This window comes from Acinonyx jubatus, chromosome D1 (genome assembly GCF_027475565.1).
Source record: "Acinonyx jubatus isolate Ajub_Pintada_27869175 chromosome D1, VMU_Ajub_asm_v1.0, whole genome shotgun sequence".
Classification (NCBI taxonomy): Eukaryota; Metazoa; Chordata; class Mammalia; order Carnivora; family Felidae; genus Acinonyx; species Acinonyx jubatus.
The window spans coordinates 54,486,308-54,503,666 of NC_069390.1; the positions used below are offsets into that span (position 1 = coordinate 54,486,308).

The 17,359-nt window shown below is 48.4% G+C and overlaps 2 protein-coding genes across 7 annotated transcripts in view; both read left to right on the forward strand.

Moving 5' to 3' along the window:
- RNF121 (ring finger protein 121) overlaps window positions 1-11,954 on the forward strand; it is a 79,534-nt gene extending 67,580 nt beyond the window's left edge. For 3 of the 4 annotated variants that reach the window (XM_027039724.2, XM_027039723.2, XM_015062103.3), the window contains exons 7-9: window positions 8,979-9,112; window positions 9,742-9,843; window positions 11,598-11,954. In XM_027039724.2, the coding sequence (XP_026895525.1) occupies window positions 8,979-9,112; window positions 9,742-9,843; window positions 11,598-11,718 (357 nt within the window). In that variant the 3' untranslated portion in view covers window positions 11,719-11,954. Of the gene's footprint in view, window positions 1-8,978; window positions 9,113-9,741; window positions 9,844-11,577 lie in introns of all 4 variants that reach the window. The other variant, XM_027039722.2, reaches the window with a different exon arrangement.
- A 1,172-nt stretch (window positions 11,955-13,126) lies between these two features.
- Window positions 13,127-17,284, forward strand: IL18BP (interleukin 18 binding protein). 3 transcript variants are annotated; one of them, XM_015062104.3, is made up of 6 exons: window positions 13,127-14,814; window positions 15,160-15,253; window positions 15,588-15,785; window positions 16,433-16,556; window positions 16,646-16,793; window positions 17,000-17,284. In XM_015062104.3, exons 2-6 carry the CDS (start codon window positions 15,232-15,234, stop codon window positions 17,081-17,083), a joined length of 576 nt encoding a protein of 191 aa, XP_014917590.1. In that variant the 5' UTR covers window positions 13,127-14,814; window positions 15,160-15,231; the 3' UTR covers window positions 17,084-17,284. The 3 variants fall into 3 exon arrangements, with proteins under 3 accessions (XP_014917590.1, XP_026895537.1, XP_053059609.1); XM_027039736.2 differs by having other exon boundaries at window positions 13,127-14,467; XM_053203634.1 differs by having other exon boundaries at window positions 13,127-13,455.
- The last annotated feature ends 75 nt before the right edge of the window (window positions 17,285-17,359 follow it).

Below are 17,359 nucleotides of genomic sequence, written 5' to 3' on the forward strand. Positions count from 1 at the left end.
TACCTTGGAATTTTTAACTTTAGAGCCATTGTAGGAAAGAACCACTTTACCATTCAGGAAGTTAACATTCATTTAATAGATATTTATTTAATGGTTCCTACGTGCCAGGGCACTGGACTTATGCTGGAATTACAAAGGTGTACGTGGTCCTTGTCCAAAAGGAGTTTACGCCCTAGTGACAGAGATGGGTATTAAAGTAATAAATACACAAATAAATATAAAATTATAACCTCAATAAATACTATGAAGGAAAGGTTCATAATGGTGTGAACAAATGCAATAGTGACATTTGACCTAGTCTCGGGACTCCGAGATGGCCTCCCTGAAGAAGGGACTATTGAGCTGATGCATAGGAGCTAACTAGATGAAGTGGGAAGTGATGTGAGTGGCAGCTTCACCAAGAGACCTAGTGGGAGAATTTCTCACTAGGGTGGGGAGTGCCTCAAGCCCCAGCTCTTGACCCCTCTTAAACCCACATGTCTTTCAATACCTCTTAATAGCACAAGAACATAAGGATCAAACAGTGACATTGAACTTTATTAAAAGGTTGGGGCTGATAGCAGGAAAATAGATATGAGTTTGAATGAGGTTAGTCTGACGAAGCAGGGTATCTCCTTTCCCAGACTTTCAGACCCTGCCCCATCCAACTCTCGGCCTATCTCTGTGTATCAGGTGCCATCTTAGCACCCACCACCTAGAATCCACATCTAGACAACTATCCTCCAAGTGTCTAGACCCAGAGCCCATGTCTGACAAAAAATATGCCTATACCTCAGGCCAGCCATCTGCATCCTGGTTTCTTCTATGATGATCCACATCTTCCCTAGGTAATTGACACTGAGAATGCCTATCCCTTTCAGGGGAGCTACTCTGCCTAGCTCTTGTCCAACAGAATGTGACCTTGCTGACCTCAACAATAATAACAGTTTGCTGTTTCCCCAGGCCCCCATCTCTGGGGGCAGGGAGCGGGTCATAGGAAGACTACCATGGCTTGTGACAGTACTGGGTGAGTCACCAGGAGTTCATTCATTCATAGTTTCCCCACAGCAAATGTTGCGGAGACTTAGTGGCAGGTTAATTGCTAGAGCTCAGGATGCCAACAGATGAGACTAGGCAGGGATATGGGAGAAGGGACTCTAACTCCAACTTGGGATAAAGGGATAGACTGCCCTACCTTTACAGTTCTTTTCACCCTGAGAATTCCAGGATTTTCCTGTATCTGCCCCAGTCTTTAGTCAAATGGGCTGTGGTCTGCTTAGGAACACATGGGCCCCTGAGCCACAGCAACCTGAATTTCAAGAATATCCCTGGCCTTGAAGCCAGAACCTGATGAATGGTTTGGGGAAGGCAGTTTAAGAAAGCTAGGAAATTCCAGCCTTCCATGCATTTGTTAGCCAACTCATTCTTTCATTTATTCAAGAAACAGTTATTTGTCAACCATTTATAGTGTGCCAGGTATGACCAACTGCAACCTTTACTAGCACCACCACTGCTCACTTCCAAGTAGCAGACCGAGTCATTTTTTTAAATCGTGGTAAAGTACACATAAAATTTACCATCTTAGCCATTGTTAAGTCTGCAGTGGCATTAACTACATTTACATTGTTTTGCAGCCATTACCATATCCATCCATAGAACTCTTCATTTTGCAAAATTGAAGCTCTGAACCCCTTAAATAATAACTCCACAGTCCATCTTCCCCACAAGCCCTGGCAACAACCATTTTACTTTCTGCTTCTATAAATTTGACCACTCTAGGTGTACCTCATGTAAATGGACCCATGCAATATTTGTCCTTTGTGATGGCTTATTTCACTTAGCATAATGTCTTCAAGGCTCACCCATGTTGTTGCATGTGTGTCAGAATTTTCTCCCCTTTTCAGGCTGAATAGTATTCCATTGTGTACCTCAATTTTTAAAAGACTAAATAAATAAATAAGTGTAGCCGCTGAGATAGTAAAATTCCATTGTGTGCCTATGCCACATCTCAGTCCCAGTTGTTTTCATAGTCTTTTGTACATTCTTTGATCACAGCTCTAATCCCAGAGAGTCATAGTTGATTTTGAAGCTGTTCCATCTACCAGGTCTGGAACTATGCTGACTCGTCTTTTGGTCCCCCTTGAAAGTGGTTTGACCTACAAAGATCTGTGATTAATTAACTTAAGGCATGCTAGAAATGAAACCATAAGGTTTACAATTGTATTAACATGCATTCTCAATTCCTTTTTACAATTCTGCACTACTCTTGTTTAGTGCAGAATAGCTGTTTTGCCTCACATGGAGTAATTGTAGTATGAACTAAAGTAACTCTTGTGTCAAGGGAACCTTGGATGGTGTTTTTTTGTTTTGTTTTTTTCCCCAGCTGGTCACTGTGAGGTCATGAGCTTGTGATAATCAGTCATATAGTTTCCATTCATACCCAAAAGTCATGTTGGGTGGGGGTAGGGGGACAGAGGATTGTGAAATAGGCAAGCCTGTTTTTCTGGGGCTCAAAAGAGAGAACTGTTGGGCAGGCAGGGTAGTGGCACATTATTTCTGCTCCATTAGGCCATGAGTCCTGCCTCATGCTTTCTTCTCAACAAGTTTCTGTGCCCCAGACAACATTAGGACAGGACTGGCTGTCCATTCATCTGTCTGAAGTAGTGGAAAGAGCTAGGGGGTTAGAGTCAGACCTCATTTCAAATTCTAATCCACTTTTAATTAGCTGTGTATTCTTGAGCAGGTTACTTTACCTCTCCGATCTTGTTTTCTCAGATGTAATAATATTACCAGACATAAAGAATTGTAAGGAACAAACAGGTTAATGCACAGCATTTTGCAGAGTAGCTTGGCCCATGGCACGTAGTAGAGGATGATGATGGTAGCTGTCATTTGTCCAGTGTACCTAGCATACACTAGTGCTTGCTAGAAAGCTACCTGTTTTGTATATGTGATCACCTGGAGCAGAGAGACCCTGTAGAATTTGTCTTTGTATCTTCATTACCCAACACACAGATCAAGACACAGAACAGACCAATCCTAAATCATGAGCATATGCCAGTTGTCTCTTGGATGCCATCTATTGTCTGAAGTCCTCTCAGACCATTCTGTCACATGGAATCTCTTCTATAACCCTGAGAAATGGATATTTTATTCAGTGTTTCACCAAGTTTCAACTGACCAGGCACCAGCTCAGCTTTGCCACCAGCTCTCTCTGACTTCAGACGAGGCCCTCCTCCTTGGGCATCAGTCTCCTCCCCTGTCGAGAAGTGGTCAGACTGGGTGAGCTCACAGGGCTTTCATGGTGTATACATTCTTCACTGGTGTGGCATGCAACTCCTCTTTGTTTCCTGAGCCCCTGCTGTGCACAAGCACCTGTGTTGGGTTTTCTACTCACAGATTTGCACCCATCTTTCCTCCTTCCCTCTAGTTACAGTGGAGAAAATGTCCTTTCTCCCATCACAAGCCAGCCATGCCTACACTGTGGATTCCATACACTCTTCCCTTCTCAGGGACCCATTGTGCTATCAACTTCCTTTCTCACTCATGACTTCAACTTCTCCTTCTCTGCTAGGCTCTTCCCATTAACTTTTGAAGCATTCTTTTTCAAAAAACATCCTTTCTTTGACCTACTTTCTCCTCTAACAACTGACCCATTTCCTGTCCTTCACAGCTAAACTTAGAGAAAGTTCCTGTCTCCTTTTGATTGCTTTCCACATACTCCTTAGTTCATTCTAATCTGGCCTCAGCTTAAACTCTTCCTCTGAAATGACCTTTTTATTCAGGTCACCAGTGACTGTGTCACTAATTCTGACCTCAGCAGCCATCAGTTGCTCAGCCAACTATAGAATTGACTCAGCCACTCTATACTTCTTAAAAGGGTCTTTTCTCCTTGGCTTTTGTGATGCATCTCTATCCTGCTTTTCCTTCGCTGTCTTCTGTAGCTTGTCCTCCCTGGAATGTCACTATTCCCTGAGCTCATACCTAAGGCATCTTCAATGCACTTCACCTAGGCATTCCCCTTTTCTTTTTCTCTAACTTTCTGGACCTCTAACCCAGCACTTTTTTCAGTACCATATCTTTAGTCTTCTGCTATCTATTTGTCATCACCAGTCTGTCCACTCTCAGTTTTTACTGCCATCAAATTAGCCCAGACGTCCCCTTAGCGCAGGTCTCCAGCATCTCTTGCTTTTAAAGAATTGTCCCTTAGCTGGCCTCTGAATTCATGTTGGCCTCCTCTCCACTCCATTTTCCACGCAGGAGACAGAGTAATCTTAAAAATTCGCGTCTGATCAAATGCCTTAGATGACTTTCCATTTCAAGTCCAGAATTCTTCACGTGGCTGAGAAGGTGTCACAGTTTTCCTCTTTCTCACAACTCTAGCCACATTGGGTTCGTTTTAGTTTCTCAAGTGCACCGGGCTCCTTTCCACCTCAAGGCCTCTTCCCTCTTCTGCCTTTCTTCCTCTCCTAATGCCCACCACCCATTACCTCTCAGCCTCAAGAAACTTCTTGTCACTCTCTCAAGGAAACCTCCTCACGTGACCTAGGCCTAGTTAGGAACCTCTTTCTTACCCCTGTACTGCCTTTTTAATTCTTATTTTAGCCTACTTAGTAGTTCTTATTTTCTATAAGTATTTAAAAATTTTTTTAAGTTTGTTTATTTTGAGAGAGATAGCAAGCAGGGTGAGGCAGAGAAAGAGGGAGAGAAAGAATCTAAAGCAGGCTCTGCCCTGTCAGTGTGAAGCCCGATGCAAGGCTTGAACCCATAAATCGCGAGGCCATGACTTGAGCTGAAATCAAGTCTGACACTTAACTGACTGAACCAACCAGTTGCCCCAGTATTTATTTTTTTAATGTCATTCTCTTGTAGCTGTAGGTTCCATGAGGTTAGAGGTCAGGTTTATGCTCTTCTAACATTATATCCCCAGGATATAATGGTCCAGTGGCTGGTACTTCAGTAGGTACCCAATATATTTTGATGGAAGAGGGAAGGGTTTGGAAGGCTTGCTCAAGTTCATCAAGGTGGTAAGTGACAGAAGACTGTACTTAGGTCTGTCTAATCCTAATAAACCATTGGTTCCCCTGAGTCTATTCTAGCAAGGGATCAGGCTCTTAAGGTTAAACTGAAATCTGCCTTTCTGTATTTTACCCAACCCCACTTCAGTGCCTCCTGATACAGTCTCCTGCGTGGTCTCTGTGAGCCATGGGGGTGTTGGGCCTTCCTGGTTTGACAGCTTACCTGAGGGCTTTGTTGAAACACTGTAGTATTTGACTCTGCCTGCCTGTTTCCACATTAGCCTTGTGGGAAGAACTCCAGAAATGAGGGGCCTAAGACAGATACTTTTGTGACCTTCTTTCTTTTCTGTCTTCACCTCATCCAAGTTCTCTTTTTGTCCTTCATCCTTTATTTTTTTTCTTTTTTGAGATTGAGACAGAGACAGCGCAAGCAGAGAAGGAGTAGACAGAGAGGGAAAGAGAATCCCTAGCAGGCTCCGTGCTGCCAGCACAGAGTCTAATGTGGGCTCGAACCCACAAAACTGTGAGATCACGACCTTAGCTAAAACCAAGAGTAAGTCGGATGCTTAACCGACTGAGCCACCCAGGCACCCTGATCTTGCACCCTTGGCCCCGGTGCTCTGGGGGCAGAACTCTGGGGTGATTTGAGGTTAAGCTCTTCCTCAGAGCTCTAAACCGTCTCCTGAGTTGTAGCATTCTTAGTTCTCTTATTGCCAATGTTGTGGGCCAGAGCGAGTGGCCATATTCCTATGCCACGTGATTGTACAAGGACTCAGTGCCAAGCTGAACCCAGACCTCTTGGTCTCCCCTCTCTGTTTAGTTGATGTGCCTAGAAATTCTAAGCCAGAACACATTTCAGAGCCATCAGCCTGTCAAGCTTTGGGGAAGTGTTTCTCAGAGGTGCCCCCCAACACTAACATTATGAGATTCCAGCTTTTGAGAGTTGCACAGTTCATAGACTCCCACAGGTTTGACCCTGCGTTCTGACTCTAGCTTATCGTTTTCCACTGCCTTTTGTACTCTGGATAAACAAATTGTAATTATTTGGATAACTGGCCTTTGGCAAGTTAAGTAGGTGATCATTCTGCAGATGTTACTTGGATGGGAACTTGGGTAGGAGTCAAAGGGTCTGGGTTCTAGTACCCTCTTGTTTATTTCCTCTTCTGCGCTTTGGTTTCCCCAGTGTTAGGGCTGCTCTAGTATTCTGTGATAAGTAGCACTCAACTTGAGCTACTTCAGAGTGTTTTACAAGGGAGGGAGGTGGGAGTGAAGGCAGGAAGCTCTATATTCATGGACTCTTGGGGGCAGTGTGTTATCTCTGCCTTCTATCCTGGAGGAGTCTTGGGTTTGGATAGCAGTTCTGATGTCTGACAGAGGCTGTTCTTCAGGAGGACAGCTTGGAGCGAGGGAAGCTTCCATGTCGAGCAGAAGTTCTGGCAGGCACCTGGTGTCACCCTCTCATACTCCCTGTCCCAGCACCTGGGTGCCGTCTCCTCTCTCACCCAGCCTCAGGGCTTTGCTTTTTCAGAAGACATTTGTTTGCAAACAGAAGAAAAGAGAGAGCAAACTCAAGTTTAAGGACATACAAATGGCTAGGTATAGTAAACTATCTTACAGGTCCAGATGAATTGTAATAACAAACTCCAAAGTCTTTTTCACAGTCCATTATAGAGTCTAGCAAAATGTTTAAAAGTTCTGGAGATTAGTTGCACAGTGTGAATAGACTGAACACTGATCAACTTACATTTAGAAGTAGTTAAGATGTATATTCTATATTATGTGGTTTTTACCACAGTTTTTAAGGCAAAGGAAAGGAAAAAAACAATACATCTTAGAAAATGTCAAAAAATAAATTTCAAGTCTTTTCTCTTTGGGGTCAGGGGGAAATGCTATTTAGCTATTTAAGAATAGGGGCACCTGGGTGGTTCAGTCAGTTGAGCATCCAACTTCATGATCTCAGGGTTCCTGAGTTCGAGCCCCGCATTGGGCTCTCCGCTTGTCAGCATGGAGCCCGCTGTGGATGCTCCCTCTTCTCTCTGCCTCTCCCCCACTTGTGCTCCCTGTCTCTCTGTCTCAAAAATAAACCTTAAAAAAAAAAAAAGAAAAGAAAGAAGGAATAAACCACATGGAAAGTATACAAAATTTGGAGTTTGTTTTTGGAGCATGGAATTGGTTATTGTAATTCACCATGGTAATAAATAATCTTTAATCTAAAAGTAATGTATGTTCATTAAGGAAAATTTGAGTACAGAAAAGTAGACAAAAGAAAAATACCAGCTATGGAGGGGCGCTTGAGTGGCTCAATTGGTTAAGCATCCGACTTTGGCTCAGGTCATGATCTCACAGTTCGTGAATTTGAGTCCCACGTCAGGCTCTGTGCTGACAGAGCCTGGAGCCTGCTTTGGATTCTGTATCTCCCTCTCGCTCTCTGCCCCTCCCCCACTCACCCTTTTTCTTTCTCAAAAATAAACATTTTAAAAAATTAAAAAAAAAAAGAAAAGTACCACCTATGATGCTACTACCAAACCATCACTGGTGTGAGCATTGTGACATATTTCCTTCTGATCTTTTCTCTTTGTATAGATTTGGGCTTGTCTTTACATATGGTACCAATCATACTGTGCCATCAATTTTTGACACTTACTGTTACACCTCAGGCTTCCTGTTGACTCGCTGCCTGTTCAGTCCCTTGAGTGTGTACCCAACTTATTTAGGCATTCTCCTATTCTGAGTCATGCATGGTTATTTCCATTTCTTTGCTTATTTTTATTATTTTATGGTATTTTTTACGGTGGTAAAGTATATGTAACTTAAAACTTCACTATTTTAGCTATTTTTAAGTGTACAGTTCAGTGCATTAATTACATTCACAGTGTTGTGCAACTATCACCACTATTTCCAAAACTTTTCATCACCCCAAACAGAAATTCAGTGCCCATTAAGCAATAACGCCCCATTCCCTTCCCCCAGCCCTTGGCTACCTCTAACCTACATTGTGTCTCTGTGAATTTGCCTATTCTAGATATTTTGTCATATAAATGGAATCATAATATTTGACCTTTGGTGTCTGACATTTCACTTAGGAAGTTTTCAGTGTTCATGCTTGTGGTAGCATGGATCAGAACTTCATTATTTTTATGACTGAATCATATTCCACTGTACGCGTATACCACATTTGGTTTTATCCATTCATCTTTTGATGGACACTTGAGTGGTTTCCACCTTTTGGATATTGTGAATAATGCTGCCTTGAGTATTGGCTTACAAATGTGTGTTTAGTTTTTGTTTTCATTTTTGGGGGGTGGGTACATGTAAGAATGGACTTGCTGTGTCATATGGTAATTCTATTTAACTTTTTACAGAATTGCAAAACTCTTTGCTTCTTTAATTAGAAATAATGCTTAAATGAATATCTGTATACATGAGGCTTTTTTGATATTTTTACTTCTTTACCTTACTTGAAGTGACATCAGTGGGCTAAAGGGCATGGCAGTTTGAGATGCTGTCCGAATGCTGTCCAAAAGGAGTAAGCCTCTTTTGCTGCTGCCACAGGTGTCTGGGAATGCCCTCATCACCATACCGACATTGCACCAAAGATATTTGACTGTTTTTAATCTTAGAGAAGAGATGTTGTCCATCTCTAGTGGAAGTATAGTCTGGCCACAGAGCGGCTTACCTGACACAGCTCTGGGTCGCCAGCCCTGAGTCCTCCTACCTCTGATTTCCTTGTCCCTGATGCTGACTAGACCAGGGTTCAGGTCCTACTGGGTCTGACTTCCCAACCCATCTCTGGTGTCCCTTTCTCCCCATCGACCTCGCAAAGATGAAGTGAATTTGGCATATAAAAGATGTTCTCTAGCTGTGGGACCTCCCCCTGGCACTTTGCCTCCTCTTCAGAAGACCTAAGTCCTCTGTGGTACCTTCCTACTTGGGCTGATTCTCACACCTTTCCTGTCTTTTCCTCTTGTTCTTCTCTCCCAGTTCTACAGCGAGTCAGGCATGCCTACCAAACACCTCTCGGACAGTGTGTGTGCCGTGTGTGGGCAGCAGATCTTTGTGGATGTCAGTGAAGAGGGCATCATCGAGAACACATATAGGCTGTCTTGCAATCATGTGTATCCTGTCTGGAGCCCCTGGGCCACATCTCTCCTGCCACATGGCATTCTAGTCAGGGAGAGGAGGGGGTGGTCATGACCCTGGCATATTGTCCAAACCTTGAAGTGCGAGAGAGTCACAAAAGGGCAGACATTTGGGTGGTGTTCTTTGCTAGAGAAACTGACGCCCAGGAGTGGAAATCGCAGCCTCCCTCACTGTTTTCCACAGCTGGGGGCCACCTATGTAAACAGTGTTTATAGCCTGGCTGGATCAGAAAGGAGCCTGAGGCTGCACTAGCTGCCTTGAGGTTGGCTCAGTCACAAAGAGGAGCATCCTCTAGCTGGATCGCTCAGTATCAGAATCTAGTCTCCCTGAATGATACTTCCAGTATTTATCATGTGCTTACTCAGCGCCCATTCTGTGCCATGTATTCTCTCCATTTTGCCCCACTACAACGCTGTAAGATAGAGATCATTTTCCTCTCTTCACATGAGAGGAAACAGGGTCAGAGAAAAAGGATGTGTCCATGGTTATACAGCTAATAAGAGGTGAAGCCAGGATTTGAACCTTTCTCCAGGGCTAGTGCATGGGCATGGGGCTCCAGTGCCATCCCGGCTGCCTACCATTTCCCTTGACCAGTGGTACTCAGATTCCACGAGTTCTGCATCCGCGGCTGGTGCATTGTGGGAAAGAAGCAGACATGTCCTTACTGCAAAGAGAAGGTGGATCTCAAGAGGATGTTCAGCAATCCGTATCCTTTGTTTGGGTTCTTGCTGGGAATGGGCAGTGGGAAGAAAGTCCTGGCCAGCCCTCTGCATTTGTGTCCTTCTGTGGCCTTTCCTCCTGCCCCCAACCTGGTACATACCCACCATTCCATTTGGCTCGTGATCTAGGAAAGTAGGGGGTGGAACATGGGACAGGACCAGCAGCTCAGATTCTCATCATAGTTCTAGATCTCCCAACAGTAAATTGATGGCAGTAGCAGCCCAACTTACTGTTTGCTCACTGTGTGGTTGGCACTTCAACAAAGTGCTCTGCTCACATTATCTCATTTGATTCTCTGGCAACTTGGTGACCTTCCTCATTTTACAAATGAAATGGTTTGGAGGTTGAATAACCTGCTCAAGGTTATATAGCTAATGAGTAATGCCTTACCTGTGACATGTGAGGCTAGAGACAGGCTCTGTGCCTCTGCGGGGCCTGCAAGATGCAAGGATGGCTGAGGGACTCCTTGTTCCCATCCACTTTCAGCCCGGGACCACTGCTCCTCTGAGCTATGTCCTGTACCCTCTTGGCCTTCCCCACTTTGCCCTCACCTTCCTCTTCCTCCTCTCTGCCTGTCTGTTGGAAATTTCCCAGTCACTACTCTGCCCCTGCCCCTCCCCCCACTTCACTTCCCCTGGGATCCAGGGGCCCAGGTTTCTCCCTTCTCCCTACCCTGACTGCTCGCTCACTTGCTCTGTCCTTCCCCTCTCTCCTCCCTCTCTCTCCTCCCTCTCTCTCCTCCCTCTCGCTCTTCCCTCTCTCTCCTCCCTCTCTCCCCTTTTTCCCCCCTCTCTCCCTTTCCTTCCATACCAGGGCTCCCTATCCCCTGGTCACTGGCTGGGCTGGGCAGGGGCCACTGCATTCCCACCTAGCACATTCCCACAGCCCCTGAACAGGAGGCTCTAGCCTGTCCCCATAAGGTTTCTTGTTTGGTTATTCCAGGGTCTAGTTCAGGAACAGTTAAGTAACTCCATGGTAGAGCTGAGACTTGGGGCTTCCCTTAGTTCCCAGGGATTGGGCCAGGCTGCTCTTTCTAATGCTATTGGAGGGGTTCCCTCACAGTGTCGTGATGTTCCTTTTCTGCTTTCCCCAGAGCTGGATTCCCAGACTTCCTCTCTAGATGTCTGGCCCAGCATTTAGTTGTAAAGTTAAAGGAACGGAACTGATCTCTGGGACCTCTTGGCCTCAGTAGGGCCTGGTGTTTAGTGGTGGGTGGGGATTCCTTAGAGCCTCTGCCCAGGGTTATCCCATGACTAACTTGTTCCCTGCTCTCTTCCAACTCGGTCCCTAGACTCAGCCCCTTCCTTGACCTAGAAAGCCTTCATTGTGGACATTACAAGAACCTTTGGGGTTACTTTATCGCATTGTCCACCTCCCTGCAGCCATTGGCACAGATGCACTTACAGCAGTCTCAGACTGTGTATTCTTACTTAACACCAATGGGTTCGTCTTCAAGAAGGTGTTACATGGGAGGCCCTCTTCTGCATGTTGGTCTTAGTTTAGTTTCACCTTTCTACCCTTCTCCCATGTCTGTCCTGTCTTCTGCATTGGTTCCCTGTTCTCTCCTTCCCCCATTCTCTGGGTTTAGCCCTTCCTTCTGACATGGAGAGGCTGGCTGGGGCTTCCTCTCCTTGTAGGCTCATTTCTGTGGAGCAGCTGAAAGTGTGGGCAGACCCTCTCACCCATCCCCTAGTCCAACCTTAGCAGCTCTTACACATAGCCTCTTTAACACACTGACAGCTGGGAGAGGCCTCACGTCATGTACGGGCAACTGCTGGATTGGCTTCGATACTTGGTAGCCTGGCAGCCTGTCATCATTGGCCTGGTGCAAGGCATCAACTACATCCTGGGCCTGGAATAGTCAGGAAGAAGAGCATCCACCCACTATGGACCTCAGGGCACTCTCCTCCCTGCCCTCCAAGACCTCCTGGGTGGGAAAGACTCAGAGGGGCACTTGGGCCACTCAGGACCCCTCCGGCTGTGTCCGGGCTGGGGAGGGAGACGATGGAGAGCCAGCCAGTGGGGCTGTCAGCAGTGGGGGCTTTTTAAAAGAATACTATTTTGATGAATATATTTAAAAACCTTTTTTATTGTGGAGCATAGGAATTGCCCCAACTCCTCCAGGCCTTACCCTCCTTGCTTGAGCAGGGTGGGAGCAGAGACACAACATTTTTGGTTTAAAGGAGCCTTCTCATCTCTGGCTGAGAGCCTCAGCCAATCCCACCCCCATCTTTCCTTCCTTCCTTCTGTGGGGCTCCAGTCTGGTTCACTCAGTGTGGGAGAGCCAATGGGCTCTGCCTGGTGCCACAGATGTGCACTGAGGGGTGAGGTATCTTCCCTCCTCCCTGTCTGGGCCTGGGATCGGTATTGTGTCTGACTCTGTCTTCCCTTGTCCAGGTCCCATAGACTGGTTGAGGCAAGTGGAACCTTGTGACTTTTCTAGTGAGAGAAGCCCTGGAACCTCGTAATCCATTGAGGATGTATTTGGGGGCAACCAGAAACAGCAGCAGCTTGGGTAACCTGCCCCCAAGCTGGGCTGTACTCAGCCAAGAACAGAGTCTATTCATATGTAGTTGGGCCATGGGGACTGCTATGGGTGGCAGTGATTGAAGGCCCCTTATGTGAACAGAACCTTTAGCCCGGAAGTGGTGACACGTGCCAAAGGCTACCCTGCCACATCACTCACTTCCTTCCCTGAAAGCCTGAGAGAGAGTATGTGCGTCTGTTTGTGTGTAGCAGAAGGACTATGACAGTTAAGACTCCTCCCTGTCGTCAGACAGTGTTCCCTTGAAGCAGCCAGGGGATTCCCAGCCCAGGGAATGTCCCTCTGTCAGCTTCCACGTTCATGGGGCCTACCCGGGCCTGGCAACAGGAGTGGTGGTGGGTGGGAAGAGAAGCAGGCAAGGCCCAGGCAAGGGATCTAAAAACAGGTTCCAGGTAGGCCCCAGCTCTGGCCCTAGGAGTTCTGAAGGAAGTGGGAGGGTAAATGTGGGCCCTCAGCACTGGGTTCCTAGGGAATATGGCCCAGCTGGGCTTGCATCTTCAAGCACAGCAAGAGCCAAGCAGGATCTTGTTACTCCATTCTGAATAAAGCTCCGTGAGCTGGGTTGGAAAGCTGAACATCCATCTTGCTTTATTCTTCCCTGGGGTCCCTGGGAGTACCTTGTCTTTGCTGCCTTTTGCTATTCCCATTTGAGAGCTGGATCCTAGGGGTAGTTGGCCCCACCCCTTATCCCTGGGAATAGTGTGATGCCAGTCTCCTGTCCTGTGGCAGAAGGGCCCTGGGGCATCACTGGGTGACTCTCTTCCTCACCTCCTGAGGTCAGTGCCCTGTTGCCAGCACCTCTTCTCATGAGCCACTCTCAACTTTGGCTTCTCTCACCCAGCTGTGTTTTCCCATAGTCCCCCACTGCTCATGCTGGTGCGCCCAGTTGAAGGGTCCAGGGATCATTCTTCCACTTTTGTTCCCCCTGTACTTCAGGCTCATGTGAGAAGCCAAGACCAGGTTGTCCAAGGCTCTCTTTTCATACTTTTCATACTCAAGCCTGAGTCCCATGACCTCCCGGTGGCCCAACTCTTGTCTTGGTTCCACTCTAAGGTAGAGTCCTGTCTCCTCTTCCTCCATCCCCACCCCACCCCCAAAGGACTGTCTCAGAAGCCCCAGGCAGCCTTGCCTCCTGACCTGATGGCTAGAGATAGGGGCACTCCCAGGGAGGAGTTTCATGAACTCCAAACCTAGTTCCATCTCCTGGCTTCCCTGGTTCTGTTCTGGGCATCCCATCACAGAGAACACAGAGACCACAAACCTCAGACACTTGGGTCTTGTCCTTCATGCTTAATCACCAGTCCTGGTCTTTCTGCCTCTGCAGACACTGGCGAGACCCTGATAGTAAATGCTTACTCCAGTTTTGCATCCCGGGTGCCTCACTTAACCTCACCCTAGTCCTGGCCCTGCCCCAGCTCCATTTGTCCCATCAGCCACCAGACTGGTGCATTCATATAGCTCTGTTATTGCTGAAGCCAGCGCTGGGCTGCTTGCTCCCCTACTTCCCTGAGGCGCCCTCTCCTTTTTAGGGCCAAAGCTCCAGTTTATGTTCCAAGTCCTCAGCTTGACTCTGAGAGGTTCCTGCACACAAGGCTGGAGAGTGCTGTCAGCATAGTTCCTGTGTCATGGCTCATGTGGGTCTGGACACAGCTGGACTGAGTGTTGAGCTTTGAAGGGGGGGATTCTGAAAAAGAGGGCTCTTTGGGGCTTCTTGGGAGCCAGGTAGGGGGAAATTTAGACTTCCTAGTAAACCTAGACCTATAGTTCTGGCCATATAGTTTGTGGGGTGGTGGGTGGGGGTGGGGTTGGTGGTTGGAGGGAGTGGAGAGCCTGAGAAAGGCCAGGATGACGGGCTGGTGTGACATTGAGCCTGGAGTGGTCAAAGCGATCCAATATGGGGCCCCCAGTGCCAAGGAGAGCTGACCCCTTGAATATCAGTGTGAATGTGAAAGAAGCATGAAGTCTGCTCATGTAGAAGCAAAGGCTGGTTCCGAAGAGCAAAGGTGGATGCCAGAGTCCTAACCCTTGACTGGGACAGAAGAATCCATCTGCGGGAGACTCATAAGTTCATACCGTATGTGCCCCTGGGAGGGTGAAGCTGAGCAGGGACGAAAGATCCAGTCTGATGCCACTTGGAGAGTAGGGTCGGGGGTCTGTGAGTTAGCAGGAAGGTTCTGGGCCATCATGAACTTCGGCTCCCAGAAGAGGTGCTGTGTACAGACTGGACCCAGACTGGCATTACGTGTGTGCCCTCTGTTAATAACTCAGAGCCTACTCTGGATTCCATGGTTAGAACAAAAGTGAAAGTGAAATAGAGGGGAGTGGAGAATGTTTTCCCAGAAGGATTTCACTAATCCTGTCCTTCCCGGAACCAGCTCCAGTGAAGAGAGCTTTGCCTCTCTTTGTGACGGGGTAAGTCCTTGGCCCCTCTTTGGGTCTGTTTCTCCATCCTTATAATGAAGGGGTTAGAGTGGACACATAACCACATAATGTTAATGGTAATAAGAGCTAGAGTGGGGAAAGACGGTTACTAGATGATCTTCAGCTTTGTTGCTACATTCTGAAAGAGCTCCAGCCTGTGCTGGATGGGATGCCTGGAGTAAATAAATAGCATTGCCTGGCAACCCACTCAGTTCAGATCGAGGGACAGCTGTGGAGTCTACAGGAAGGACAGGCCCATACAAATGGCTGGGATCCAGACAAGCCACTGAGAAGATGTGAGAGAAGTAGTTTACTCCCATTCTCCTCCCCCACCAGCCCCAGAGAGGAGGAAGTTGTCACAGTTAAATAGAGCCAGGCACGCCAGCTCCTTACACATCCGTCAAGACCATGAGACAGAACCGGACACCAGGTAGGACCTAGGGGCTGGCAAGGGCGGGTGGGGTAGGGCCTGAGAACAGAAGGGAGTGGAGCAGGCACACACACACCCCCCCCCCCTCCTCCAGGGGAGCTCCACCCTGCTGTTGTGCTCTCCCTTTCAGCCTCTGTCCAGCCTCTCTCCATTCAGAAAGGGCCAAGAGGTGGGGCCTGAGGAGTCCTTCTGCCCCTCTGATTCCCTGGGCAGAGCCCAGGAATCTCGGCCAGAGCTGCATCCAGGCAGCTCCCTCTCCAGCCAAGATCCAAGCCAGGATGTTGAGCATTTCCAGGCAGACAGCAGTTGACCTCTGTGACTGTCCTGCCCTCAGATCCCAGGCCTTTGCCTGTCCTGCTCCTATGTGCCCACATAGTCTCTCACCTGGCTGGAGCCACACCTCTACCTCAGGCCACCACCGCTGTCACTGGCTCATCTGGGATCACAAAGGACCCCTGCCCCTCCGGGCTCCCAACAGCTAAGCAGTGCCCAGCAATGGAGGTGACCTGGCCGGAACTGGAAGTCCCACTGAGTAAGGAGCAATTCTGATGGGAGCCTAAAAGGGCACAGTGGTCAGGGGTGAGCTGTGGGCACAGAGGGCCCAAAGGTGGGATTGACTCCTGAGCTGCCCCCTTCCACTGCCTTCTGCCATGTAGCCCCACCAGCCAGGGCAGCTTGCCAGAGCACTCGGCATCCCCTTTCCCACCCAGCATCATGAGTGTGGATGCAGGGCCCAGCTCCCAAGATGGGATGGAGAGAATTCAGACATAAGGATGGTCAGAGGACTCCCAGAGCCTTGACTGCAATATGCTCCGAGGCCCAGCCTGCGCCCCACCCAAGCCCACTTGCCCTCTGGCCATCTTAGAGGAGCAGTGGCCTACTGCCTCCTTGACCAGGGGTCCTAGAGTCCCCAAAGCTGAGCACTGGAAAAGGCCATCTTGAAGAAACAGGGTCAGGAGTCGTCATCTGAACCAAGGACGCGTACCCATCCATATTCCTCTTGTTCAGCCCCAGGCCTGCCTTGTAGACAACCACACTTCCCCATTAACGGACTTTCCCACCTGGGTGGTGTGTACAGCAGTAATCCAGTTCCTGAATTGTGGGAGCCAGGGGGGAGGGCAGCATGGTGGAGGGGAGGGTGTGCTCTCCAGAAGGGCTAACAGCCACATGTGTCCCTAGATGGAATGCTGACCTTGTCCTGTACCGCCTGTAGCCGCTTCCCCCACTTTAGCATCCTGTACTGGCTGGGCAATGGTTCTTTCATCGAACACCTCCCAGGTCGGCTGAGGGAGGGCAGCATCAGGTGAGGGGTGCAGTGGCAAGGCTGGCAGGCAGGGGGGTGGTTGGGGTTCCTCCTATGGTCTTCTCATGGCCTTTCCTCCTCTGCTTCAGTCGGGAGCGCCGGGGCCCACGCACCCAGCTGCAGACGACCCTCATGCTAGAGGAGCTGAGCCCCACCCTGCGCAATACCAACTTCTCCTGTGTTTTTGCCGATCCTGAGCAGACTGCCCAGCGTCACATCGTCGTGGCCCAGCTCTGGGTGAGAAACCTGAGTGGAGGTTTCCACGGACAGGAGGAGTAGTATGGGGAGGATAGGGTGGGCTCTGCCCGGAGTGGCCTCCATTAACGTCCACTGTACTCCCAAGCGGAACTTAGGATGCAGGCAGGGGAGGCATGGCCTGAAGAAAGGTTACGAGAGATGTCCCCACCCTTGGCCCTGAGCCTTGTCTGCCTTCGCTTCCCCAGGCTGGGCTAAGGACAGTTGCGCCCTGCACTCAAGAAACCTCACCCTCCAGCGGGTCCCCTCTACCTCACCATCAAGACAGGTGAACTCCAGAACCTGGATGAACATCATTACCTGAGCTGCCCTTGCAGCTCAGGCCTTCTTCTGCATCGACTTAATATTGTATTCTTTCTTTTTTCCCTTTAATGGACTGTCCCAGGGAAGGGTGGGGGTAGATGCTATTTCTGATCCACAGCTGCCTGGGTCCACAATGGGTACTCATAAATGATTTTTCAGTGGAGGCATGATGACATCTGCTCTGTCATTTAACTCCTCATTCCACTTACAGAACTTGGCCCATCCCAGGAGGGAGTGTGGGAAGA

What these genes read in the sequence shown, in the direction of transcription:
- IL18BP (XM_015062104.3), top strand. Translation starts at nt 15,232, where the DNA reads ATGAGACAGAACCGGACACCAG. An exon ending in GGAACTGGAAGTCCCACTGA is followed by an intron (nt 15,786 to 16,432) that starts GTAAGGAGCAAT and finishes ATGTGTCCCTAG; the next exon opens with ATGGAATGCTGACCTTGTCC. An exon ending in TCGTCGTGGCCCAGCTCTGG is followed by an intron (nt 16,794 to 16,999) that starts GTGAGAAACCTG and finishes TCGCTTCCCCAG; the next exon opens with GCTGGGCTAAGGACAGTTGC.